This window comes from Podarcis pityusensis, assembly GCF_964106645.2.
Source record: "Podarcis pityusensis genome assembly, chromosome: 14".
NCBI lineage: Eukaryota > Metazoa > Chordata > Lepidosauria > Squamata > Lacertidae > Podarcis > Podarcis pityusensis.
In genome coordinates, this window is record NC_138039.1 from 10,332,646 (window position 1) to 10,360,451 (window position 27,806).

General features: G+C 42.3%; 1 protein-coding gene across 3 annotated transcripts in view; it reads left to right on the plus strand.

Annotated features, from left to right (window-relative positions):
- The window catches only part of USP22 (ubiquitin specific peptidase 22), a 105,337-nt gene that overhangs the window by 53,828 nt on the left and 23,703 nt on the right, over positions 1-27,806 (plus strand). For all 3 annotated transcript variants that reach the window (XM_080981099.1, XM_080981098.1, XM_080981100.1), the window contains one exon: positions 25,114-25,283. In XM_080981099.1, coding sequence (XP_080837225.1) covers positions 25,114-25,283 — 170 coding nt within the window. The remainder of the gene's footprint in view (positions 1-25,113; positions 25,284-27,806) is intronic.

A 27,806-nucleotide genomic window follows, 5' to 3' on the forward strand; every position in this document is an offset into this window, starting at 1 on the left:
ATCTTACATACTGATTCATCAGCATTGCATACAGATACAATTGCTGTTATTTGGACAGCCCCTCCACATGTTTTCGTTTGTATATATTGTTGGCTATTCAGATGACATGGCTTGCCTGCAGTAGGCATTAGTGAATCTGTTTTAATCCTTTTTGGTAAGAAATAATTGAGAAGAAATGCTTTCCTCCCCTTTACCTCATTATTTCTTTATCTGTCACATTCTAGGCTTGTATATTTCCTTGTATAGACTCTATTATAGGTTTCCCAAAGGCGCATGAAATTTCACAGGTGGAGTGTTGGGGGCAGATGGTAGGTTGGAGGGGAGAGTTTCATCCTCCTTTGGCTAAACAGTCCTTCTTCACCCATCCTCCTTTCTCTCCTGTGCTGCTGTACATTCTGCTGTTTGCTCTTTCCCATACTGTTGGGGGCGGGGAGAGTATTCAAGATGGCCCTTTTCCCTAGAGCCAGCTGTGTTCTGCAAAAGGGGTGTTGAAGTGGGACTGGGAAGGCAATGGTGGCAGAGGGTGTTCTCTCAATCTTCCCCCCACCCAACCCCCTGGCAAGCTATAGACATTTTGTTTATGTCTGTCATGTTTGGTCCATCAGCTTCTTAAAAATATCTACAGGCCCTATTGTTCAATTTTGGAAGAAAGTTTGCCGTTTCGAAATGTCCAGTAATACATTGATTAGCTTAAAATTTTGATTGATTACACTACCTGTGAATTATATTCGTCAAAGTGATTAAGAATACTGTGCAACACAGAAATTTAAACATTTATGTTTTTATTTTATGCACTCTTGTATCTGAAGAGAAGCCTGGGATACTTATCTTCATACCTAATCTTAGGGTATCATCTCCCTTCCCTTCCCTTCCCCATTATTATTTATTTACTTTGTCTTCTGTTTGGGGATTTTTGTGCTAGATGTATATGCTACTTAGGCCATGTTCTTATGAACAGGAAATTACATGATCAACTTTTTATTACTTGAAACTGTTAACAAAGCCCATTTTGTATAACAGGTTTTCCCTAGTCTTTATCCGAGAGCTGAATTCCTATGTCCTGCTTAGCTGTGCATAAGTGTTTCTTAAATCTGAATTTTTGAATATCCCAGTATTGCAAGTCTGATTCTCCCCCCACCCCCCAATCACCTGAAAGTATAGTAATTGTTACAGACTGAAGAGGCAATGTAAGAAATGATCACAATCCTTTTATTTTGGAAGAGGGTGGTTTGAAGTGTAATTGTTCATATATTGCAGGTAATCCAGTTATTGTCCACAAGAGCAACAGAACCCCAGAGGAAATTGCATTTCTCAGTATTTTGTTGCAATGAAAATGCAAAGTATCTTACCAGAGATTGATATCACTGCAAACCAAGAAATTTTAAATATTATTGGGAAATGCTTAAAAGAAACCAGGCAGTTATAAAGATTAAATGTCATAAGGAATGAGGTTGCATCAATGTACTCTGGGTGGCTTGTTGTTTAGTGCTTGTGACATTGATAGTACACCTCATCATCAAGTTTTATGCATGTACTGGTTGGTGTGGGTAGAATAGCTCAGGAGCACTCATCTGGCAATCTACCTGCCCTATTTCATGCACACTCCTCCCTCTTCAGAGCATTCTGTTATTGTTACAGTTCATTTCTATACTGCCTGTTGGTCAGAATGGCTCACAAAGGTTCACACCTTTGAAATAGAAAATTCAAAATACTGGACTTCCTGTAACCTTTCTTTAAAATTCTGTATGCCTGTTTCCTGCAGATTGATGCTTATTTACATGAGTAAAGGTAAGAGCTTCTCAGTAACCTTTTACTCTTCTTTGAAAGTGTCAACAAGCATGTGGATAGGAGTGATCCAGGCCAAAGACTGTACAGTCCTTGAACTTTCAAAAAGCTTTTGACAAAGTCCCTCACGTAAAGGCTTCTGAATAAACTTAGCAGTTATGGATAAGAGGATGGGTCCTGTTATGGTTTAGTAACTGTTAAAGAACAGAAAGCAGAGAGTAGGGAGTAGGAAAAATGGACAAGCCTCACAATGTGTAGTAAGAAGTGAGGTTTCCCAGACATCTGTATTGGGGCCATTGCCTTTTAAATGATCTGGGGTTCAGGGAGTACAGTAAGATGGCCAAACTTGCTGATAACACAATTTTTCACGAGTTAACTGGAAAGATATATTGGTTGTGGTGAATGGCATGAAAATGAGAACTGATGTGTGGCAAGTGGTACGGGTGGTAAATTTTATGCTTGGGAAAGTTAGAAAAAAGGTTCAGAAATAAAATTCTATTTTATGGCTTTATACAGATGTGACCATGGTTGGCATACAGTTCTGGTTGTCACATTGTAAGATGTTAAAATCTTAGAATTTGTAGAACGAGAGAATATTCAGAGAAGGCTGACATGCTGTTCACAAATCTGAAGTACCTCTTCTGTGAATTGGAGGTGGTTATTGTTATTGTTGTTGTTTAGTTTAGAAAGAAAGGCTAGTAGGAAGGACATTATCAAGAATTATAGCATTATGCATGGTGTGGGGGAAAGTGAGTAAGGAGAAGGGTTTTTTCTTTTAACATTAGAACGTGGGGTCCTCCAATGAAATTAAAGGGCAGGGGAGGAGTTTCAGTAGAGACAAAAATATGTATTTCACATAATGCGTAGCTGTGTGACACTTGGTTGATGCGTAGTTATCTATGCTGAGTTGGATATGCGTATTGGCAAGGCGGCTACAGCAACAGCTTGCCTCTCCAAAAGGGTATGGGAGAATGGGATGCTAATGATCAATACCCAGATGAATGTCTACCAGGCTTCTGTGTTGAGCACATTGCTTTATGGTACTGAGACGTGGGCAGCTTACACCTGCCAGGAGTGACGCGTCTTAAGCCTTCCACATGCCCTGTGTCAGGAAGATTTGGGGCATCACATGGCAGGACACAGTCTCAAACAAAGATGTGCTCTCCCAAGCTCACATTCCTAGCATGTTTGCACTCCTGTCTCAGTGACGTCTACGCTGGCTTGGTCATTTACACAGAATGGAAGACATGCTCTGTGGGAGGCTGGCTTCAGGCACCAGGCCTGTTGGCAGACCAACTCTGTGTTACGAAGATGTCCGCAAATGTGACAGGAAGTCTGGCAACATTAACTTCACCATGTGGGAATCCCCTTGCAGATGACGGCAGTGCCTGCAGATGATCAGTCAGGTTGTGTATCTGCAACAGTGACCAGAGGAGGAAGGATCGCTGGGAGGAGTGCAGAAAGAAGAGACACCTTGGTACACCTGCACCAGCACAACCGGATACCTTCATTTGCCCTAGCTGCAACAAAACATGCCTCTCTTGTATCAGTCTCTACAGCCACAGCAGGCCCTGTAACTCTCCAACGGTTTGACTTCATCCCCCGAAGGTGCACTCTTCCATTGTCTCCTGAGACGGATGAATGCCAACCGTAGTTACCTTACAGAATTTGATTTTAAATGATGTGGTGGCTACAACTAGCTTAGATGGTTTTTTAAGCGGTTTGAACAGATTCATGAAGGATAATGCTATGGTCACGACTGCTTGCTGTTTTCTGGTTCAGATACCTCTGTACCAGTTTCTAGGGAGCTGTCAGAGAGATCTGTCATCCGCATGCCTTGCCTCTTGGCTTACTAGAGGTCTCTAGCTAATTCTTCTAGGGCAGAGGTTTTCAACCTTTTTGAGTCTATGGCTCCCTTGACCAACTACATTCTTTCTGCGCCACCCCTGTGGGATTTAGGAGCCAGTTATGTCAATCCTTGCCTGCAGAGCCAGCAGCCCCGCACCCTTTTTTGAACACCCTTCCTTGTTGAGTGTTCCCTCAGCCTCCTCTCCCGGGGAGTCCTGGGCAGCAGCCACTACCACCCCTGGTCTCTGAGCTTCCCCACCCACCCTAAAGAGAGGTGCCTTCTCACACTGCCCCCAGCCTTAGCGGCCTGACAGATACTGGAGAAAGGTGAATGTGAGGCCAGCACCTTACTTTGGGAAGCAGCAATGGCAGCAGTGGGCAGGCATTGCAGGCAGGCATTGCACACAGCAAGCACAAGAAAGGCGAGAACATTGCCTGCCTGGCCTCCCATTAGTCTTTCCATTCCCAGCAGCAAGGGCTGGTGGGCTGGCTGGCTGGGCTCCCTCACACGCTTACTTGCTTACTCCGAGGCTGCCTCAGCTCCTGGCAACCAGCACCCCCTGGCCAGCCCCAGAGGCACCATTCGCCTGGGAAGCTTGTAGCCAGGGCTGCTGCAGCAATCAGCTGTGCAAGCCTTTGGGAGTCAGACATGCAAGAGGGCATAAGAGGAGAGAGGGAAGAAAAGAGGGACAGAGACCAGTGTTGCCCATGGCACCCAACCATCATTCAAGACACCCCAGGGTTGAAAACCCCTGTTGTAGGGAAAGGAAGCTGGACTAGATAAGCCTCTAAACAGGCAGGGACCGCCTTACAAGTATGGGGAGGAAACGAATATGTACATTCTTGTGAAGTACTAGCAAGGTGTCTTTTCCCTGCATGTTAATGATTGGAAGCCATAGTATTCTGTGGCTTCTATAAACATTTGGTGACAGTATACACAGGTTGTTTCCACACATGGTGTACTTTTATCTTTGCTTGCGTAGAGGAAATACAGGCATCCCCCCTCCCCCACTTACGCAGGGGTTATGTTCCGGGTCCCTGCACACATAAGCAAAAATTGCGCAAGTGAGGAGCACAGCATAAAGCAACAAAACATAGCTGGTTAGCTGATATAAAACAAGCTTTATAGACATGGCTCTGAATGAACCCTGGCTTCCAGTCTAAAGCTTAATTGTTCTGTTGTGGCATACCAGACAGCCTCTGCATACTCTGAATCGGAAGACTGAAAATGTTTTGACTGGATCACTCTTGAATGTTTTCTAAAGTTGATTGAAACAGAATTATTATTTTTCTTCCTGTTTTCTTTTAATGTTCAAACTAATTTGCAGCAGTAGTGATAGAAGCAGGGGAAGGAGGAAGGAAAATTCAGTTTCTTGTTGGACTCCTCGCACAACTTATATTTTTGTACCATCTCCCTCCCTCCCTCCCTCCCTCCCTCCCTCTCCTCCATAAGATCAGTACTCCTCAACAGACTGAGGTATTAGCTAGGGATCAGCCTGCCTCTGATTAGCATATGAAGTGACTTTGTGGCTGAAGACTCTACTGCATTAACAATAGGTGGCATTAGGTTCCCAAAGCACATGGGTAATTAGCTAGAGCCACCTGGGATTCCCATTTGCCAGAAAAAATAATTTTAAAAAGGCAGCGAGAAGAAACTTTTTGTTGTTGTTGTTTTACTTAGCCAAAAAGAAAGAAAGAAAGAGAGAGAGAGAGAGGACGAAAAGGGAAGGAGTTCAAATCCTTTTCAGGAAGAATGATGAGATCTGGGGGAGGTGCCACAGACAATGGCAACACAACAGTGGCAGGTGGCTTTTGCAGCTGTGTGACACTCGGGCCGCATGACCTGAGAGTGAAGCATGAGTGGAATAAATATTGCAATAGTTCTTCAGCATAAAGGTGGCACAGGCAGGGAGTGTGTGCAGAACAGTGGCCTGGAAATTACTTCTGGTTCTCTAGGCAGCAACCAGAAACACTGCTTCATCTTTCAGTATTGTATAAACTATGCATGAGCTTCTGTACACAAGGGCCTAAGCAGAGATGTTGGGAAGATGTGGAAGACTGCCTACTTTTAAAAGTAGAAAATGTGCTACTTTTTTGCCTGTTTATTTTGCTTTCCAGTATCTAGTTCAGTTGGTGAACTAGAGTAAGGAACCATCAGTTTGGTTACAAATTTTAAAAGGGGTGGGCTAAGTGTTGGTAATTTTTTTTACTGAAGTGGCAGTCTTAACAAGCATGGTTGAAAGTGGTTTTTGCTATCTCCAGTTTTGACTTAGAATACACATGTTGAGTCAAGAGTGGCATAAAATACTGCCTAAATACTTTTAATTTGCGTAGTATAGCTTAAATTTACTGGGAAATGAATAATTAGAGCTGTCCCCTAATTAACCTTTTTAATTAACTGATTTGCTTTCAGACTGCTGAAATTTATATTTTATATCTACGCAAATTATGTAAGGATATTTAAGATCGATTTTTTCCGGACCAAACTGCAGGCTTATCCATATTTCTGAAAACAGTTTGAGTTCCTTGCATAAACTGTTTTACAGCAGTACTAGCAAAACCACCCTCTCACAGGGGACTTTTGGTTATAAAATAAATGTAAAATTCACATTTTAAGCCCTGTACCAGTAAATACTTCAAGTTTTTCCAGTAGAATCAACTGACAGAAAAAAAACCTTTCTTTTATTCACCGAGAATGTTTTAAAATAGACCAGTTTTTTTTACAGCAGATACAAAGATCTAAACACTGTTCTTTTTGAAGTTGACAGCACCGTAACATTTTACTTTTAAAAAATGCAGAAAGGTAGTTTTGTGCTTTCAGTTACCACTATCTCTTCGGTCTTTCCAATACTTGGGCCTTTGCTTGTCATCTTTGACTAATACAGTAATAATGAGAGAATTTAAAACCTTGATGTGTATTTTTTCCCTCCAAAAAAGAAAAGAAAAAGGCATGTATATAAATGGCCAGAAAGCTTTTCTGAAAGCAGACTGCTCCAGGAGGCTCAATTGTACCAGCCATCTGTGAAAGAAAAATCACACAGCTGCTTCAGAGTTCTAAGAGGTTTGTTGCTTCTAGAAATCTGTGGTTGATGTTAAATTTTAGTCAAATCAAAGCTCCCAGATTTGCTGCCTAACGGGATGTGTCTAATCTGGTGATTTGGATGCAGTTCGCTTAGGTTTTCAATACCTAATGATGTTCATATGTCTGGTGTGATCATGCGCCTTAGTGACGCTACTTACAGATTTCCATTTAGGGGATTGGATGATAAATCACAAGTTCAGAAATTAACTCTTCAAAAAGTTTGTGGCATAGATGCTAAGTTATATAGGATCTGTTGCTGTTCTGAATGTTTGCTTCCTCTCCCACCCCTGTTTTATGAAGAACTTCCGACATTCCCTATATTATGGCATTTAGAACTGTGTACGGTAAAAAGAGACAAAATGCTTGCTTGTTGGTTTACAGTTTTACTGGTTCATTTTTTTCTCTTGTCTACCTGTTTTTCTATATCTGATTTAGCCTCCAATGCATGCTTGTTATCAAGATTTTACTGTTTAGGAATGCAAAACACACTCATAACATTTGTTTGTATTTCAGTCAAGAGAGTTATGCTTATGTAACCATTGGCTTTTGTGGAAGTTTTGAATTATTTATTTATTTGAGCACATACCGGATTGGTTTGATTTTGAGACTTTGTTTTTCCTTTATACAGAATGTGAGCAACAGTGGCTTTGTTTCTCACTTCCAGTTTTGGATTTGGGCATTTTTGGAAACTGAGTTCTTGAGAGCATAGAAAAGGGGGCATACATAAATAATGTGATATCCAGGTCCTGAGAATATCTGTAGTTCTTTTACATAAATGAACTTATAGATTCTGTTGCTGCAATTTTTTTTGTTCATCACATTCATTTGTTCATCACATCCCCTAAAGCTTGGAACACAAGTAATAATCATTTTTATTTAAAACCCCACAAAATATATCTAGTGAAATGAATAAAGACATTCTGGTGTGCCTTCTAATGGATGAACATTCGGTCTGCAAAATCTAGTTCAAAGTACATATTTCAAAATCCTTTTTGAAATACGTTTGCTAATCACAATGCATACCTTAATTCTGTAGTTGCAATGTACTCAGAATGAAAACTGCTCTCCTTTTTGTTGCATCTTGTTTTCCTTACTCCTGGGAAGTAAGCTGCTCCCTAGGAAAACAAATAGTGTAGCATCCACTTGCATATACAATGTAAGTTAGTTCTGGATCTTGCGACAGATTTTTATTTTGTGATGACTCATGTATGAACCATTTTTAGAAACGTAGGAAACAGCCTATGACGTCCCACTCTTTCTCAGTCTAACCCAGTACCGTCTGCTTTGACTGGTGGCAACTCTATAGGGCGTAAGGCAGGGATCTTTCCCATCACTTGATACTAGGCCCTATTAATTGTAGTTACTGGAGATTCCATGTGCAACCACCTGCACAGAAAGCATGTGCTCCGTCACTGAGCTATGGTCCCATCCAACGGGGCGGACTTTGGTAATATGGTGCCCTGAGCAAAGGCAAAATTAAGTGCTCCCCATATTTTTATTATTTTCACAATAATTCATTTTTTATTATTTTGTGCCCTTTTGGCTCGGCGCCATGTGCTATTGTATAGTGGAGGGCCACAGGTCTCCTACCTCACCAAGAAGTAGGAATGCCACAGCCTCTCTGTAACCACCAAAAAGGCCCCATCTCTTGTGCTTGCATACCTGTTCTCACAAGTACATGGGATAGAGCAAGACCTCCAAGACAGGTAAGAGTGTTCATATGGGACTAAGCAGTTTCTGATATAATTTGGTTCTAAGCCACTCAAGGTTTTAAAGGCCAGCACTAGCAAACCCACAAACCAATGGCAAACGTTATTGAACATTGACAGTTTGCTAACAGTGGAATGTGGGAGATGTTAATGTTTCAAACTGTCCAGAATAGCCTTGCAATGTTGAAAAAGAGAGTTAATGCCACCTTCCACCTCTACTGCTGAGAGCAATTGCTGTCTGGCAGAAATACTACACAGTAAGTGGTCTGCTTGAAGGGTTCAGTTGATGATCCTTTTTAAAATGCTCCTCTAGGTTTACAATATACAACTTGGCAACTCATGGGCCATGTGTGACCCACAGAAATCTCCAGTTCAACCTGTGGAAGTACCCATGCTGCACTCATTGCCAATTTCTCCTGTTGAATTTGCTTCCTCCCTGTTCAGGTTTACATTCCTCAAAGTCCGCTGGCATATGCCAACCACAACTTTCTCCCCACAGCTCCTGGCCCTTGGGGGAAAGAAGGTTTTCCCTCTCTGTATAATATGGTTGGATGTCTCAATTTATGCCAATCCTAATCCTCTAAAAATACACTAAATTCTCTTCAGGAGTGCATGTCTCATATTGTTGGAATCAAGTGGTTGATGAGATCTCTTTAGCTTCTTTCACTTTTGGATGTCTAATCTGAGTAGAAGAAATCCTACTCAGGAAGGACCAGCAAACTTGATTTACTCATACACATTTTGCAGAGCATGAAATTGAAGATTACAAGCATCGGATTCACTGAAGTAAAAAATGTCCTGCTGAAGGGAATTTTGCTTTGGCTGACTCCTGAAGACCAAGTGAGATTTAAACTTCATGAAATTTGTTTGTGAGAAAGTCTGATTAATTCAGCCACAACAGCATTTACCCTTTATAAGATATATACTCCACATAGAAAACAACTTAATCATATAACCCCTAGCAGCTAACTTGGGGATTTGAAAGTGAGGAGGAGTGTCTTTGTATGTTACAATGGGGTATAATTTAATCTGCAATCTGTTCCAATTAGTTTCTTCCTAGGGGCATATGCTTGAAGCCTTTAGCTGTACTTACTTTCTTTTAAAACAAATGAAATATTGATATATGACTGTTAACCTAACTAAAATATTCCTAAAGGGATGGATCTTACTAGATATTATGGGGGATTTTGGAAGCCTCACATGTGGTGGTGGTGGTACTCATGCATTCTGGAAACTGCTGGGAAGCTTTCTGAAGATCTCCTCCTCTGCCAGAGCTAAGGCATCACTGAAAGAATCTTGGCAGTTACATATGGCCATTGGTTATAAAGCCAACTTTTTGACGCAGATATTTTCACTTAACTGGTGAAACAACTGTGTGATAAATCAGTGAGTCACAGAATTGTCTTCAATTATCTGTGCACCCAGGACAATGTTAACTATACCACACCTGCCTTTTATTATGATTTTTAATGAGTCACTTGTTCAATGTGGGTGGGAGGAAAGGTATATCTCAAGTAAAGGATTACTCTGTACCTCAGAATCTAGTTGAAGCGTCTCATCTCCTGGACAGTTCATATTATTCGGTCGTCACCCCCCCCACTTCTCTTATGTTTAGATGAGAATTAAAAGACTTAGGGTGTGCTTACATGTACTCTGTAGCCTCACTCCTCTGAAACCGCTGCTTCTCCTCCCGGCACAGTACTTAGCTGAGTCAGTAACAGGTATTTCTACTCATCAGTTGTGTGCAGATATGCCCAAACTGTGGCTAGTGTGTATGAACAAGTGACGATCTGCAGATTGTTGTAAGTTGCTTTTTAGGAAGGTCCTACATGCACATCCTAAGGGACACGGGTGGTGCTGTGCTCTAAACCACTGAGCCTAGGGCTTGCCGATTGGAAGGTCGGTGGTTCGAATCCCCGCGACAGGGTGAGCTCCCATTGCTTGGTCCCAGCTCCTGCCAACCTAGCAGTTCGAAAGCACGTCAAAGTGCAAGTAAATAAATAGGTACGGCTTTGGCGGGAGATAAACAGCGTTTCCATGCACTGCTCTGGTTTCGCCAGAAGCAGCTTAGTCATGCTGGCCACATGACCTGGAAGACCTGTCTGTGGCTCCCTCAGCCAGTAAAGCGAGATGAGCGCTGCAACCCCAGAATCATTCGCGACTGGACTTAACTGTCAGGGGTCCTTTACCTTTGCCTTTTTACATGCAGTCAGCCATTTGGGCCGCTGTGAACTGCCAAATGAAAGGTTTGTGGTGGTGGTTTTTTGGTGGGGGAAAAGTATGCTCTGTGTGGCAAGTGGGGACATGCCGACCACTTGCCTCCATACAGAGTGATTTGATGCAGTCCACACAGCACCTGCCAAGTTGTATGCATCAGCTTTTCCATGGCTGACTTTCAAGAACCTTTGTGTGTATTGCAGGCAACCCTTCAGTGGTCTCTTCTCCTCACTAGAATAGGCCTGGATGATATATTGGCGAGGCGTGATACAACTTGTTCCTCCCTCCGCCTCTTTAAACTGCTTGGCTGAGGAGCACGCACTGCCCTTGCCTCAGCCAAGCAGTTTTACCAAGCCCCTGACCCTCCGTTAAAGGCTTTCTGCTGCTGCTGCCAGGCCCAGGGCTTTCTGCTGCAAGGGCTTTCTGCTGCTGCTGCCAGGCCCAGGGCTTGCCAGCAGCCACACCTTGTGGGCTTCACCTGGAAGGGTGGGCTGCGTCTTTCTTCCCTGGGTAAATGACCACCCCAAGAGAAAAGAGGCAGCACCCCCGCACGGGCAAAGGCAGTCAAACACACGGAGCCTGGTGAGCTCTGTGCACTTAGCTATCACTGCCTGGTTCATCTTTGGGGAGTGGGGGGGGGGCCAAGCGAGCCTCAGAAAGGAGCCCCTTGGTCCCTATTGCTTGCATGTGAGTGGCAGGGACATCGGGGATCACTCAGCTGGGGTCAGGAGCCTTTCCACCCCTCCCCCCATTTGAGCAGCAGGCTGGGGCTGGCTGCATTGGCCCCAGCCTGCAAGGCACTGGGGTGAAAGCGCCTCAGCACCCGCGGTGAGAGCTGAGGCAGTTTCACCCTGTGGCTCTCTAACTGAGGCCAGTGCAGCTTGCTTCAACATTGTGGTTTATCGCCAAAGCACGATGTTTGGTTCCTGATACATTGCAGTGTTGAAAATCTAACATTGACCAGCCCCACAGTCGAGTATTCATGTTGCAGTGTCAACTCCAGTATGATAACTTGCCCACAGTTCCTGCAGCTGGGCCCTTACATAGGCTTATGAGCTACAAGGTGTTACTAGCTAGGCCAGCCTTACCACATTTGGTCAAAAGGCTCAGAAGTGCTGGCTGATCAGTTACATAGATAATAGTTTATAGTAGCAGTTACCATTACGGTCTTTATGCAGTTGTATAGCTGTCTTTGACACTGGAATTTTTTGTTATGCAGGGTGCAGACCTCTAAGGCATGCAGTGTTTTGATTCGTGTCCCTCTTTGAGCAACACCCAAACCATTCCTAAGCTGTGATATGGTGCGCTTTGCAGCGTTTACACATGGACGCCAAGTTAAGTGACAGCTACGCTGACACCTTGAGGCCTTTCCATGCAGCTTGTGAGTTGCTCCAGCATGGAGTAAAGAGGCTGGGAGCCAGGATGTTAAAGAAGAGGATAAACGGTTTACATACTATCTGAACTGTGCCGGGAATTTTGATAACCTAGTGATTTTTGATAACCTAGGGCCTAGGACCCTCGTACCTACGGGACTGCCTCTCCTGGTATGCCCCACAGAGGAACCTACGGTCTGCAAATAAAAACATCCTGAAGGTCCCAGGCCTCAGAGAGGTTAGGCTGGCTTTCTCGGCTGCGGCTCCAATCTGGTGGAACGCTCTGTCACAAGATACTAGGGCCTTGCGGGACCTGACATCTTTCCGCAAGGCCTGCAAGACAGAGTTGTTCCACCAGGCCTTTGGTCAGGGCCCAGCCTGACTCCCTCCTCTGGCAACCTGCACAGAACTTTGCTTAACGGTTGCCATTAATTTGATTTTAATTAATTTTTATAATGAAATGTTTTAGAATGTTGGATTATTTGATTATTTGATTGTTGTTAGCCGCCCTGAGCCTGGCCTTGGCTGGGGAGGGCGGGATATAAATAAAATTTATTATTATTATTATTATTATTATTATTATTATTATTATTGGCAGTACGGTACACAAGGGATTTCTACAGAAGCTTCTTTATCTGCTTCTTGTGCTTGAGGTTTGAGGTTAGAGCGGGTGTGGGGAATCTTTGGCCCTCCATATGTTGCTGAACTACAACTTCCATCAGCCCCAGCAAGCATGGCCATGGTCAGGGGTGATGGGTGTTGCAGTCCAGCAACATAAGGAGGGCCAAAGATTCCCCATGCCTGAGTTAGAGTGTATAGTGCAGCATAATCCAGGTTTGGTGGTTTAGGATTTAGTTTTAGGTTGCTTTCCAGGTTTGCATAGTTCAGCAAGTTAATCGTAGTCTTGTTCAGCCCTGAACAGATGGGGAAATTCTTCTTGTTTGCTACTGCAACAGGACTGCTTAATGTGTGGACATCTGCTCATAACCTGCACAGCTGATTAAGCTACCCATCTTGAGAAACCAAGGGTCAGGTCTGAGAGTGGATGGCTCCAGGTTCTACTTCAAATATGCTTTTCTCTGGATATGAATTTCGTAGATGAATTCCCTACCTCCTTTTCCAGTTTAGATCGATGTATTTTATAAAACAGAATAATATGGTGTTGTAAACCATAGATGTTTTGGATGATACATTAAGTTGCTGTCTAAAACAGTCACTCCTCGTTCAATATGAGAAGACAAGACAAACCATTCTGGCCCCGTGGAAGGAAAAGCAACGTGTTTATACAAATAAGTAACAATAGGCGAAAAAACAGAAAGCAGCCACCACACCCAGGGAGCTTCAGAGAGAAAGAAGAGCTCTGTACCAGGAAGAATTTTGAATCATATAATATTCTCTATACTAGCAGGTTGGAGCATATAGGTAGCATTGTTGAAACAAGCAAAATGGTTCCATGGAAGTATCAGATAGACCTGTCAGTAAAAGAAGCAAGCTAGTACATAGTCTGAACGCAGCAATAATTGGGAACTAGCTCATCAGTCCTGTTCAGATGGCAGCTTAGAAGAACACACTCTTTCTGGAGAGGAGGAGGAGGAGGAGTTGGGATTTTCCTGCAGCCCACCCCCATTCTCATTGTTGTTAAGGGTAGTGGGGACCCTTTCCTCTCCCCAACTTTGCACCACACTTTTCAATGCATATTGGCCTCACTTGACTGTGGTAGCTGAGGTATAGAGTGAGGCCATGTCTGGGAGGGAGTGATTAAGTTGCTGTTTGTATGATATAGCCCTAAATGGAGGTGGGTGAAAGAGATAGTTGTAAATTATGTTTAATGCTGCTAGGGATTTTTGTCGACCAGACATACGCTTTGCAACAAATGGTTGGCTGGGGATTAGCTGTGTTATCTGTATGGTTGGCAGGAACGCTTGAGATTGAGGTTTGTATGTGGGAAATTGCTAAGGATGTATTTGGGAGAGGTTACTCAAGTGAAGGAAGCATGGGTGCAGTTCTTATTTGAGTTATTTTGTTGCTAATAATGCTATTTTGTGTAGTTTCACTGTATTTTCGTCTTTGATTTTTGTCTGTGACATTTCTAAGTTTTCCTGCTAATCATACTGCTTTAAATGTGTATTTTGTATTTGATCTTAATGTGCAATACTTTATTTTGATAATTCGTAATGTTCTATTTTACGTTTTAAACTGGATTGTAAACCACTTTGAGATTATTATTCTTTAAATATAAAGCAGTATAGAAATGGATTAAATAAAATAAAGCTAGACATCCAGAAGGCCAACTGGCTCTCTCTTATCTCTCTCTTACCTTGAGTAACACAGGCTCCTCATTCTTTTCCTAAAACTGGGGACAAGGCAATATGTTTCCCAGTCCCCATTAGCAGGTACAGTGGTACCTCGGGTTAAGAACTTAATTCGTTCTGGAGGTCTGTTCTTAACCTGAAACTGTTCTTAACCTGAGGTACCACTTTAGCTAATGGGGGCTGCCGCTGCGCCGCCACGCAATTTCTGTTCTCATCCTGAAGTAAAGTTCTTCCCAGGGCCAAAGAGGGGGGAAAGTCATTGTGTTGACTCCACCTTCTAGTTAACCCTTTCTCCCAGTTCCAGTATATTTTGGCGTAGATCTTGCTCATTTTGTGTCATAGTTGTGTTCATCTGTCTGCAGCCATTTACGTCTTATTTGCACATGTACGTATCCTTGTAGGTGAGGCCACCTGCCAACTCAAGACCGGCTTGGAAGTGCCTGATGTCTAGCAACAGGCACTTTTTCAGACCTTTGTATCTTTTGACATGCCTTTTTGGCTTTCGGGGTGGTTACTTCTGGCACTGTTGTGGAAGAGTTTGTCTCCATCTAGCTTTCTTGGTAACAAAATGTTCTAGCACTTCAGTTGTGATTCTGAACTAACCATTTGCCTTGAAGAGTGACTCCTGTGCTCAGATTTCCTTGAGCATCTTGTGGGTTCTTAGTGAAGCACTTTACAGTGATCAGTGTTTTCAGTGGCACTTGAAGTTCTTAATAATCACCTAAGTATTCCCTCCCTAAATAAGTGCCTTGTTGCTGCTTGTTGTCAGAGAAAGGACTGGATTACCCTAATTACCTCTGCATTGACCCTGCCATTATTCCTAACCTTGCTACTTCCAATTGCACACTATCAGGATAAAGGAACTAGCCACGAATCTCTCTTTGCTCTCTTTGCTCTAGTTTCAGTGTAATAATAGAAGCACAACATATTCCTCAACTATTATTGCACATTTAATATTTTAACTTGATTTTTTTCCAGGGGCAAGTCATTATTTGTTTGTGTTTCTACCAAAATGGTTCCCTCTGACAAAGCTTACAGACTCCCCACTCATCTTTGCAGGGGTTTTTAAAAAACCAGTATCAACCCTCTCAGTCCCAGTGTTAGAAAATCGTCAATAAAAAAGCAAAGCACCAAATTGTACTTTAAACCTAGGTTATGGTTGCCACAATGGAATATCTCATTTTTTGCAATGAGATTTTTTATTATTATTAATTTCATTTCTATACCGCTTTATATTTTAAAGAAAAGAATTCAAAAGCAGCTTAGAGCAAATGAAAACATCAAATAAAACAATCCCGAATAAAACAAATTCAAGCCTCCTGGAAATTATTTCACATCCTTCTCTAAGTGAATTTTGCTTTCCACTTACTTATTTACCTGCTTAATTTATAGAGCTGCCCCATAGCAGAGGTATTCTAGGAAGCCAGTGAGGTGCAGTGGTTAGACTGTCGGAGTTGGACCTGGGAGATCAGGGTTCAAATCCCCACTTAGTCATGACACCCCCTGAGTGACCTTGGGCCAGTCACAGCCTCCTAATCTACCTCACAGGGTCGTTGTAGGGATGTAACTGAGGAAGGGGGTGAACCATGTACTTCTTGGAGAAAAAGGTGCACTATAAATGCAATAGATAAGCAGTTCTGTTTACGTGCTTAAGAAAGCTGGAGGGAGCAGCCAAAGGGAGATGTCATTGCCAATCTGGCATCCAGAGATTGCCATATGGTCGCAATTGGAACTGTGACAGTCGCAAAACGCATTGGCACATGGGGGATTTCTAACACTGGCTGTAGCTTAGTGGCATAGCACACAATTTGTACGCTGAAGATCCCAGTTTCAAACTGTATCATCTCTAACCAGTGTGCTCACAGGCTTCCTTGCAATATTACATGGATTTTGGGGGCACCTTTGATTTGCAAAGGCCAGCATGGTTCTGGAATGGCAGCACTGCAAGGGATCCTGGGTCCTGTCTCTTGAATTGCATGCTGCATCCTCATCTCCTGGCTATCCGAGACAAAAATGCAAATCCTGTGCCCTTGGTGGCCATCAGGAATGCTTCTGAAAAATGGAGGCATGGAATGGAGCCTTAAATACTTGGGGTATACTTTTTATTTCTCAGATTTACTGAGGAAGGTGAAGAAGCTTATTCTTTTACACATTTTTTTGTTGCGAACAGCCTAAGCAACGTTATGAAACCGTGTTGTCTAGCTGACTGCTTTTGCAGGCTCACCCTGCTGTGCCTTTAGTCCAGTGCTGTTAAACTGCCTTGGGATTGATTTTAAATGAAGGCGCACAGTTAGATGCAAGGTCACTGCAGAGCTCCTCTAGTATTGATTTACAATGCTGCTGAGGGCTGCAAACTTTAACTGTCTCCACTGTTTCTAGCAGAAGGCTTTGTATGGGCTGGAATATGGGAACTTAATGCCTGCTGTATCTCCAAGCCACTTTCTACAGATTTTAGGACCTTTAATATTTTATCAGCCAAAGTGTGACCATCTTTTTAGCCTTGTTGCATTGTTGCGAAGAATAGTAGAGTTGTTCATTACTTCATTCAATTGTGTACTTTATTGGTAAAGGTTGATTAAGGCCAGTGGTGGTTGTAAAAGGTAAAGGTAAAGGGACCCCTGACCATTAGGTCCAGTCGTGACCGACTCTGTGGTTGCAGCGGTCATCTCACTTTATTGGCCGAGGGAGCCGGCGTACAGCTTCCGGGTCATGTGGCCAGCATGACTAAGCTGCTTCTGGCAAACCAGAGCAGCGCGCGGAAACGCCGTTTACCTTCCCACTGAAGCGGTACCTGTTTATCTACTAGCACTTTGATGTGCTTTCGAACTGCTAGGTTGGCAGAAGCAGGGACCGAGCAACGGGAGCTCACCCCGTCGCAGGGATTCGAACCACCGATCTTCTGATCGGCAAGTCCTAGGCTCTGTGGTTTAACCCACAGTGCCACCTGCGTCCCTAGTGGTGGTTGTAGTGATTAAGAAAAACCTGTGACCCCACAGCTCACTTCCAGTTGTTTAACCATGGTTAAGTCATCATGAACATCAGGTCTGTACTGTAACCAAGGAAGAAGAAGGTGAAAATGTCTGACCACAAAAGAGAAATATGGAGGCAATGCATTGGTGGATTTCTTGTGTGATTGTGGATATCAGTGAACAAGGAGCTGTCCAAAATGCTTTATACCTACCAGTCTGAATATAGCTGTTCTTGCTCTCCTCTGATTCATGTTGCCATGTAATGTCTATATGTTTGGGTGTCATGCCAATTCTGAGTGTTATTTAAACAGAATAATGCAGAGGAGGAAGAATAAAATTGATTGAACACAAAGGGAATTAGTAATGTAATGTTATATTTTGTCAGGGCCTTATGCACCAAAGTCAGCTGTGAAATTATTTTTTACAATAGGTCTTATTGTCCATAATACAGTCCTAAATTGTATAAACCCATGAGAAACTTATGTGCTAATTACTATTCTAACATGGACTGTAGTTTTTTGGGAACATTTTAAAGTCTAAACTGTTTACCCGGGATGCACAAAGTTTGGCTGACCTTGGTATCCAGCCAAAATTCAGGTTGCCATGACCCCGAGGGCAAAGTTTTGTCTTTGGCATAATGATCTTTGACGGTGCTGTAAAGCAGTGTGAGCTCACCAGCATGACAAGTGAATTTGTGCACCCACAAGTTCAACATAAATCTTTATAAACAAAAAAAGATTGTGAGAAATAGCAATATATGCATGAGGAATTTTTATAAAACAGCATACCCTTTTTTTGTTCAATTTATTTCAATTAAAACCCATGGACGCGTTCCCCTCCCCTTGCTATGTTGTACTCAGGACTGTGCCAGGGAGATGTCATGTTTCGTACTTACTGCCCTGCTTATCTCAACTATGGGAAATTTATGAAACTGGGCATACTTGCACAAGTGGAGCAAAAAGGTGCTGTTAATAAGGTAAACAGACCTATAATTACAGCCTTTAGTACATCACAAGATACACCTTGCATTCCCTGGAGGAAATAGCTTGAGCTTTATAAGTCTCTGGACTGATGGTCCTGTGTGAAACTAAACAAATACCATACTTTTCTCTCTATAACACGCAGATTTTTTCTCCAAAAAAGTAAGGGGAAATGTCTGTGCGTGTTATTGAGCGAATGTGTGGTCCCTGGAGCCGACTGGCTCGAGTGCAGGGGCAAAAATCAGGCAAAAATTAGATCGCGCCGTCACGGGAGGAGGGAAGCCTGAAAAGAGGAAGCTGCTGCTTTCCTGCATTCTGCCTCAGTTTCTTACTGCCCACCCGCTTCTGTTTCGGTTCCTGTGTTTGCTCAAACGGAACAAAGAGCAGGGAGATTCCCTGCCCTCCAGGCAAGCAGATGGGAACGGAAAGGATCGCGTCCTTCCTTCCAATTCCTCTCCATGCTCCGGTGCTGCGTCCAGGGAAGCATTCTAGGAACTCGCAGGCAGCCGGAAAACATGCAGGTGGGAGGGAGGGAGAGGGGGGGCTGGCTTGGGTGGGTGGGGGGAAAACTTTTGCCTTCCTTTCCTCCCTCCCGTTAAACCCCTCTCCTGCATTCTTAGCCAGCTGCTTCTCTGCACACCCCTCTCGTGCTCCTTGCCCCTTCTGTGTTTTTCCTTCCCTTCCCACTTAAAAACGTGGTTACAAAGCACGGATCCACATGGATCCTCAGTATCTTTGCATTGGGTCACTCCAAATTCACCATCAGATCACATAGCATGTCCATGGCTACAGCCTGCACCAAAAAAATCATGCACCCACTGTTGCTTGGGGCTGCAATGGTGCAAAAACGTGGTTACAAAGCACAGATCCACAGGGATTCTCAGGATTTTTGCATTGGGTCACCCCAAATTCACCATCAGATCACATGTCTGTGGCCACAGCATGAAGCACAAAAATGATACATCCACTGTTTCATTCAGAATCCCCCCCCTTGTTTTCTTCCTCTAAAAACGATGTGCGTGTTATGGTCAGGTGCGTGTTATAGACCGAAAAATACGGTAATGAATTTGTAGAGGTAGCCATAATTCAAGGGCTAGAGTATCTCCATTGTATACAAAAGGTCCTAGGTCCAGTCCCCAGCTGGCAGAACTTGGAAAGTCCACTGCCTGACACCCTGGAGAATCACCGTGAGTCAGAGTAGACAGTAATGACTTGGATAGACCAGTGGTCTGATTTGGTGTATGGCCGAAACTTTTGAATCCTTTACAGAAGCACAGAATTGCATCTTGCCAACAAGTGAAGGATGTATTCAAATGACTAAAAATGATGCTCTTCCAGATTATTGCATGAATAACTCCATAAATCAAAACATTTACAGATACATGGTAATTAATTTACAACTGCAGAGATGCACACAAGCACCAGCAAGCATTTTGTGGCGACCAGCCCTGATAGTGTATAAAGAAATGGAAATGGTAAGCAGTCGTTGCTCTGTTGTGGAATCATATTGGATGGACTACACGTGGTGGTGATGATTGGACTTGAACCAGACTGCCATAAAACATGTACCTGTCTTCAGTGTGTTAAGTGATCTATTGCCAGCTAAAATAAGGTAGCAAAGGTGAATGAGCAGGCAGTTATGTGACTTTATTATAGTCATCTATAGCCCAGATTTTGAAACCTGATTTTCCTGAACTAGCTTTGAAATCTGAGAACAGAAGTCTTTCAGTTTTAAGGTGCATTGAATACTCTTCCCAGGATTATGTATTGTGAAAAAGTGTTTTCTAACATTGATGGCTTCCTCTTTTTGCATACTTGGGGGACAACCTAGGGACATAGAAATGTATTAGTTTGTGAACTAATTGGGTGGAATTCAGCATCACACTATTTACTGTATTTTTTGCTCTATAAGACGCACCAGACCACAAGACGCACCTAGTTTTTGGAGGAGGAAAACAAGAAAAAAAAAATTCTGAATCCTAGAAGCCAGAACAGCAAGAGGGATCGCTGCGCAGTGAAAGCAGCAATCCCTCTTGCTGTTCTGGCTTCTGGAATAGCTGCACAGCCTGCATTCACTCCATAAGACGCACACACATTTCCCCTTACTTTTTAGGAGGGAAAAAGTGAGTCTTATAGAGCAAAAAATGCGGTAAATTGTTCTTCCAATGCAAGTATTTCTGCTTGCCAGACAGAATTATCTCCCCTCTCTTCCCCCTGTACACTGTTCTGGTGGTGGTGGGGGGGAGTTCTGATTCCCACCAGCCAATTCGGGAGGAGGCCCCAGTTGTTCCAGCATAACTGGTTTTTCTGGCTCCCATTTAGCACAGCTATTCAGTTGAATCCAGCCCATAGAAATTGTTTAAGCCCTGATCATAACCCACTCAGTGCCTTCCACTACCTGCACAGAGTGTTTCCAGCCCTCTTAGCATCACTAGAGATACCTGTGACAGAGAACAACGGCAGCAAACAAAGATGGACTTCTTCATAACTTGCATCTGGAATTACAGTTTCCAGTTATGGCACTCTCATGGGTGGTGTACAGCAAGCATATTTACATGGTTTTGTCTACTCAGGCTGCAGGGGACATCAAACATCATCTTTAAAATCCTCTGACGGTTACTGTGATAGGCTGCACAGTGTGGTTAGTTTAATGGAGTAAGTATATTGCACAGACCGGTGCTGCACCAACACACACTTGCATTTTGTTTAATTACCAAGTTTTGCTTTGGCTTCCTTTCTTTCTGCTTCAGGAGTTCTATGTAAGGAGAGTTTCTGCTATTCCCGCTACTGACTGCCAGCATGAATTTTGATTGTATTTCTTCCCCAAGGTAAGGATGGTAGTCATTTTAAGAAGTCAGTTGTTCTGCTGTGTAATATTAAACTTAACTGAATATATGTTTTCTCCTCAGGTGAGGTCTCAAAGTGTGTGCTGTACCTCCTCCACTTACTGATTCCCTATTGTAATCCAGGTTTGAACTCCTTCCCAAGTAAGTTCAAGATTTAGGGTAGTATCCAACATTAGTCATGCTCTGAACAGACTCATTGAAATGAATGGAAATTGTCAACTTAGTTCCATTACTTTCAGTGGGTTTACTTAGAACAGCTTAGTTGGATACAACTTTTAATTCTAGATTCTTCTTTAAATATGAACTGATGAGATAAGATGGTGTCTAAAGGTTCTACTGTTTTTGTGTGTGTTACAGGCTACATTGTGACCAGTCTATCGGACTGCCATGTGACCACAAGAACCTCCATCAGAACCTTAGGTTCCTCCCTGCCATCCCACAAACAAACAAAAATGAACACCAGAAGAACTTCTGAAAGCAGGTCAACCGTTGCCATGGCGATCAGATTGTAACTGTGGACCTTCTATCACAGCATGTTTGAAGCAATGCATTTCAGTGGACAGCAGAGGAGCCTAGATCTAAGTGGCCTTCACTGAAACAGCAGCTGAGCCATGGATTCATCGGGTGGCATCTTGGGCACATCTGTATTTCTTAGGGTTAACTTATTATGCTGTAACTGAATAATAACGCAGGCAGCGAACATTTTGTGCAGGGGTTCCGTTCCTAGCCCCGTGAGCATCGGTGGGGCGCAAATAAGCCTGCCCCGCCCTGTTAATGTCCCTGTTCCGCCCTCTTCTGGGTCCGGAAGGACCTGCACATTGGCAGTCGCTTGTTGGGGCGGGGACAAAAGTGTTGTCGCCTTTTGTGCCTTCCCTCACAAAGTTATTGTGAGAATTAAAAAAAATGAATATTATGAACTTACATTAGATGTGGGGCAAACTAAATGTGTAAATTTTAATGAAATGATACCAAGGAGATCAACCAGTACTAAAGCAGATGTAGCCACCAGCATGTATAATAAAACAATGTTCAATAAATATGTGCCAAAAACTATCTGTACAAGCTTTACTTAAGAGCACTTTACAACACTTCAAAATACGTAAGAAGTACATTTTATTGGAGCCTTTGCTCCAATATTCTTCTGTACAGTACTGTGTTTGTTTGTGTAATCATGGGAAATGACTTGTCAAGGGAGATTTAGAAATCTTGGTGGTGATAAATGAAAGTGGGCTTGTGGTTTCTTGAAAGTCAACTTTAGTCTTCTCTTATTTTTAAGCGCTTATGGAGAAAACATGTAAATGTGTACTGTTTCCTGAGTACCGAAAATATGATGATTTCATGGGCTTTCAGACACGCATAAAACATGCTCTTTCTCTGTCTCACCCCAAGGTTGGCCTTATTTGACTTTTAACCTACAGTCCTCTTGCACATCATGCCATCACTTCCTGTTTCTTGAAGCTGCTGCTTATAATTTGCCCTTTTCTCCTTTGCAAGAACAAGATTAGGGCAGAAGATGCTATAAAAACAGGAAGTGGTTAAGCCATCTGTATGGCAGAGAGGGAAAAGGACAGGCTCTGAAGCCTCACTGTCTTTGTAGGTGGGTCATAGGAGCCTGCGTTGTTGTGCTGTTGCCACATACTACATATGCACAAAGGCCTAACTACCTCTAGCAAAGGCTGGGAGAATGTGAATAGGGTTTACACTGACTTTCTCATTTTGCATCAATCATTTGGTTTGTATGTCCTTTTTACTACTCCTGCAAATGCGCCAGATTTGGATAAATAATTTTTAATTGCCTTGTTTATTTTCTGGTTGAAGAATTTGGATTTGTTACAGAAATAGAATTCTGCAGTATTGCCTTCCCCCAGCTCTTTTTATTAGCTAAAACTTGTTGTACTAGACAGTTCTCTGCTTCTGCATTTGCAATGTTTGTACCATAAACCACAGTGAAGAATAAACCATTGTACAAGAGGTTATACTAGTGCCGGGAAGGAGGGGGAGAGAGAGAGGTAATGGCTGCTCTTTGGGGATGAACTAGTGTCTTGTCAGTTTGGTTGGAGAGGATGGCAATATTCTGCTAATGGCAATGATTTGGGGAAGATTTGAGTATCCATTGACTGATTCTCTGTATACAATCCAGCACAGTGATTTGCTGTCTTCAGTCTGCAGTAACCTAGCAACAAGCTACACACCCTCCTTGTGAAGAAAGCTAAAGGGCTCTTCAAACACATTATTGTGTATTGCAAGAGCCTCTAGTATTTTGAACAATCTCAGCAGTGCTATCACATTGTATCCTCATGGGCTGGTAGACATTTGTGAACCTGCAGCATCATAATCTCCACTCTAGAAGCAAAAACTAAGCTCACTAGAGCTGTTGCATTATGTAAGCAATGATTGTCAATTCAAGGTGGAGGCATTAGCCAGAGTTCTTGCAGTACTTTGATCAATAGTTCAAAATAAATAGAATTGACACAGATAAAATAATACATAAAGTTGTATGAGAGAGAAATTGTCGTTCTTTTTTTCTTCGTTCCTTCCTTCCTTCTTAAAGAGCGAGTTGTAGATATAGATGAAATCCAAACACACCATTCCCTTCGTTATATGGGTACCAGCTTCTCTTTCTTGAAACTTTCTGGGTAGCACAAGACAGAGGCAGTCGGAGGGCGAAGTTCTGGATTTGAATTTATCTCTCTTTGATACCCTGCCTCTTAACCCAACTGCAAGGTAAAGGAATGCACTTCCACACTAGAGAAGATAGCAAGTTCCATTTCTCAACCACAACTGTTCACAACTGAATATTGCCGCGGTCCTTTTCAGCGTCACTAATCTTAAGCAATTCTTATTCCAGTGTTTGGTTCTCATAATCCTTTTAAAAAAGCAGAACAAGTGAATATATGTTTGATATGTTTATGCCAGGATTTGACATCCACTTGGTGATCTCCATTTCTATAAGCATGGTTGGATTTACAAGATATGACTGCAGTTCCAAAATACTATTGGGTGTAATCCACTGCCCACATCACCTACTCCACAATAAGCCATTGGATACCTACGGACGCAGTTCAATAACATAATATAGCCTTATGCCTGCAGCCACTGAATGTTTTTGGTGATCCTCTCACGGCAGGAAACTGATACATATTCTTCTAGCAATTCAAGCAGTTTGTAGTTTTACTGTTTTTGGTTTTTTTGGGTGTTAATGGTGGGAGGGGGCACAACTGCTTCCTGGTGTGTGTGTAAGTGTAAGAAAGAAAGGGGACAGGGTTCTTGAGCCAGGAAGCAGAGCACTGACAAAATTTCAAAAAGCAAACAAACCCATGACTACAATATAAGATGCAATTTGTTCTGCATCAAGTTCATAGTGCTGGTTCCAGTGGGGGTTAAGGATGGGAGCACAGCAGTAAGCCTGCTGTAGAACCGAGCAGCCTTGTTGCCTCTTCGTAGACTGTCTCCAGCTATTAGTAGAGGGACCAAATCTTCACTTAGCATTATTGTTCACAATGGGTAGCATCCGCTCTTTTGCACAACAGTGAGGGGCAAAGCAAACGTGTACCTGCTTTTTATCAGCCCATTTTTAGCAGGAGAGGCTGTTTCTAGATTAATTAGCCCAGTGCAAGATATAGCTGCAATAATGTTTTTCAGGCTTTATAATATTTGAAAGTATTTTAATGTGCATAACTGTGCGTGTAGCCGTGATACATGAGGCATACACATTTTGTGAAATGTTTGTTTTGTATAGATGTCTTGCTTGCTGTATCTCAAAGGCTTGATTATAAGAGCATTCAAAGTCACTTTCAAAGAGGGGGAAATGAATTCTCCCTTGTGGAATGGACCATATCACTGGATACATCATCAGCCTTGATTCTTAAAAAATCATGATTTGCAGCTGTGTGATGAATGTGGCGATTTTAAAAATCATTTAACTTGAGCAAACTACAATTTTGTAAACCAGAACAATTAACAAAATCTCCCCTTTTGGCTTGTTTTAATAGGTCTAAGAGGGCTAATCAATCTTGGGAACACATGTTTTATGAACTGTATTGTCCAAGCACTTACCCACACTCCACTACTGCGAGATTTCTTCCTCTCCGACAGACACAAATGTGAAATGCAAAGCCCTAGCTCATGTCTGGTCTGTGAAATGTCTACACTTTTTCAGGAGGTGAGTCATCCTTTCCGCTTATAACTTGTACATTCACACATTTGTAACACACGGCAACATTACTTTTTAAATTTTGGGTTCAGATTAGGTTCTAAGACAAACTGCGGGTTGCTTTAGTTATAGTTGAGAACCTAAACTGTGGTTTAAACTTTGTAATGTATAACAGACAAACTGAGGTTTAGAGCTTCATTTTCCCCCCCTCCACACTTAGCTTTATAAGTTCACTCCCCTCTCTATGGTGCAGGAACCTCTTGAGGCAGTGCAGTCAGTGGCCATCGCTATAGTTTGTCTGCTCATTTACAAACTGGTTAGCACAAATTGTAATTCTTTTTAAAATAGATATTTTATTGAAAGATAAAAAGTACATAATTACAAGTGCACAGAGTAAGATAAGGTGCAAAAAGGAAGAAAAAGAAATAGCACCCATGTAGAAAACAAATAGCACAAATCTTAATTCAAAAACGCATTTGAAAACATGATTTGTAATTTGTTTTACTAGCTGATCACAAAGCAGAGTTTGTCAGTTCAGAAATGCTAAACCATATTTTACCATTATTTATTTAAAGCATTTCTACTTTTCTCTTCAGCTGAAAAGACTTCCAGAGCAGCTTACACACAATTAACAAAACCAAGATAGTCCTTGCCTGCAGGCTGGCAATTTAAAAGACATGACATAAAAAGAAAAGGGGATGAGGAGGGAAAAGGAAAAAAGAAATCTTAGGCAAGGCAATAGTTCTTAAAGAGTAGTTCTTACAAATGATAAGATGGAATGAAAGCTTTTCAGGGAGCTGAAGAGCCAAATATAGCTGGTCTCTCAGCAGAGCCTATGAAGTAAACCTTCTCATCTCTTGCTGTGCCTGCAGCCTGATAGAATGGCTGCTGCCAGGTGACAATCAAGGGAGTGAATGCCAAATGGAGCTGTTCTGTTCTGTTGTCTGTCTATTGTGGTAGAGTGTTAATATGATTAGAATTGCATAAAAACTGAATAGGGTTTACATCGCGATGAATACTTAGAACATCTAAGTATTGTTTCATTAGCTTCTTGCCATAGGAGAAAAATATGAATATATTTATGAGTGTGCATGTATGTAGATGATGGGTGATTTAGTCTTCTAATACAAGAATGCAGTTCTGGAAATGTGGTGTTTCTTTTCATAGGACATCTTGGTGTACAGTTAGAAATGGACTTTTTGCACCTCACATTGCAGCCCATCCTTAACCATGTCTTTTATATCCAGACATACTTCTTAACCGTGGCTGCTCTTTATGGTACACACATGGGTTTCTGTGACCGCACAAGGCCTCTTTCAGAAACTTTTAAAGAAGGCTATCTGTAACATAGGGCAGCCTAAACAAATAATAATAATGTAGAATTTGTTCATCAAATCAAATGAAACAGGAATCATGTAGTGCCCTTTTCCTGCAGCCTCTTGTCATCAAATAAATTAATTTAGTGGCTTGTTCCCAAGGGAGCTTTAGTTAGTTCGAAATGTTCCTTTTTTGACAGTTCATCTCTGAAATAAATATGTATGAGGAACTAGAATAAATACAAGCATTTGATGGCAGTGTGGAAGACACTTCAGCTTATTTTCCATCCATATTCATATGGTTATGCCAAGAAACTTTGGGGGTACTGGGCAAAATTGTAGGACAAGGTTGATCAGGCTCCCTGCTTCACCATGTTTCTTAGTCAGATATATCCCTAAACCGTAGCCAAGGTGAGAAGGTGAAACCCACTCTCCTATATGCAGGGCATTTCCACAGCCCTCCACTGCAGTAAATACAGCCACGCTGACAAGCAACACACAAGAGAGATAAATGTCCTCTTTAGGCAGCTGCCATTCTGAAAATGGAGACTGGATAAAGATGATAGATGCAAACAGTGATTCCTAAAAGGAAGCTTTGAGAAATTAAGCCTAAGATTGGAGGATAGGATCTTCCAATGTCTTAATCCTTCTGGGCACGCTGTACTCTGTAGTTTATATGGTGAGACAGAGTTGGGCTCTTGCTACACACAAGCTTAACCAGGTTATTGTTTGATTACCTTGGGATAAAAATCTTGGTGTACTGTATGTGTGTGTGTGTTAGCAGTTCTTTGGCACCCATCCACGCTCTCTTTTCACCTTTCATTTGGCTCTCTTTTCTATTATTGAACTGCTTTTCCACATCAAAGGGTAGAATCTATTTTTGCCTCTTTGTCTTCTTACTGTTATTCATTGAAAATATTGTATATGAAGAACCACATCCAAGCTGAAGTCCTGGGGGGGGGGGGCTAAAGGAATGTAGAGGCACTATTTCTGCACCTACAGCATGGCTTGTGCTCAGATACAGGTTAGGTACATTTTCATCCTCTGCATGGTAATAGCCAGTAGTTAGCACGGGCTGCTTCTTAAGATTCCTTTTCATCCTAATGAAGCACTAAATAATATAAAAAGGGTAGCTGCAGTGAAGTAATTATGGAAAGTGCAACTGGGTAGAGTGACCGGATAGTGCCAAGGCTAATTGTAAGAAGTGACAAATTTT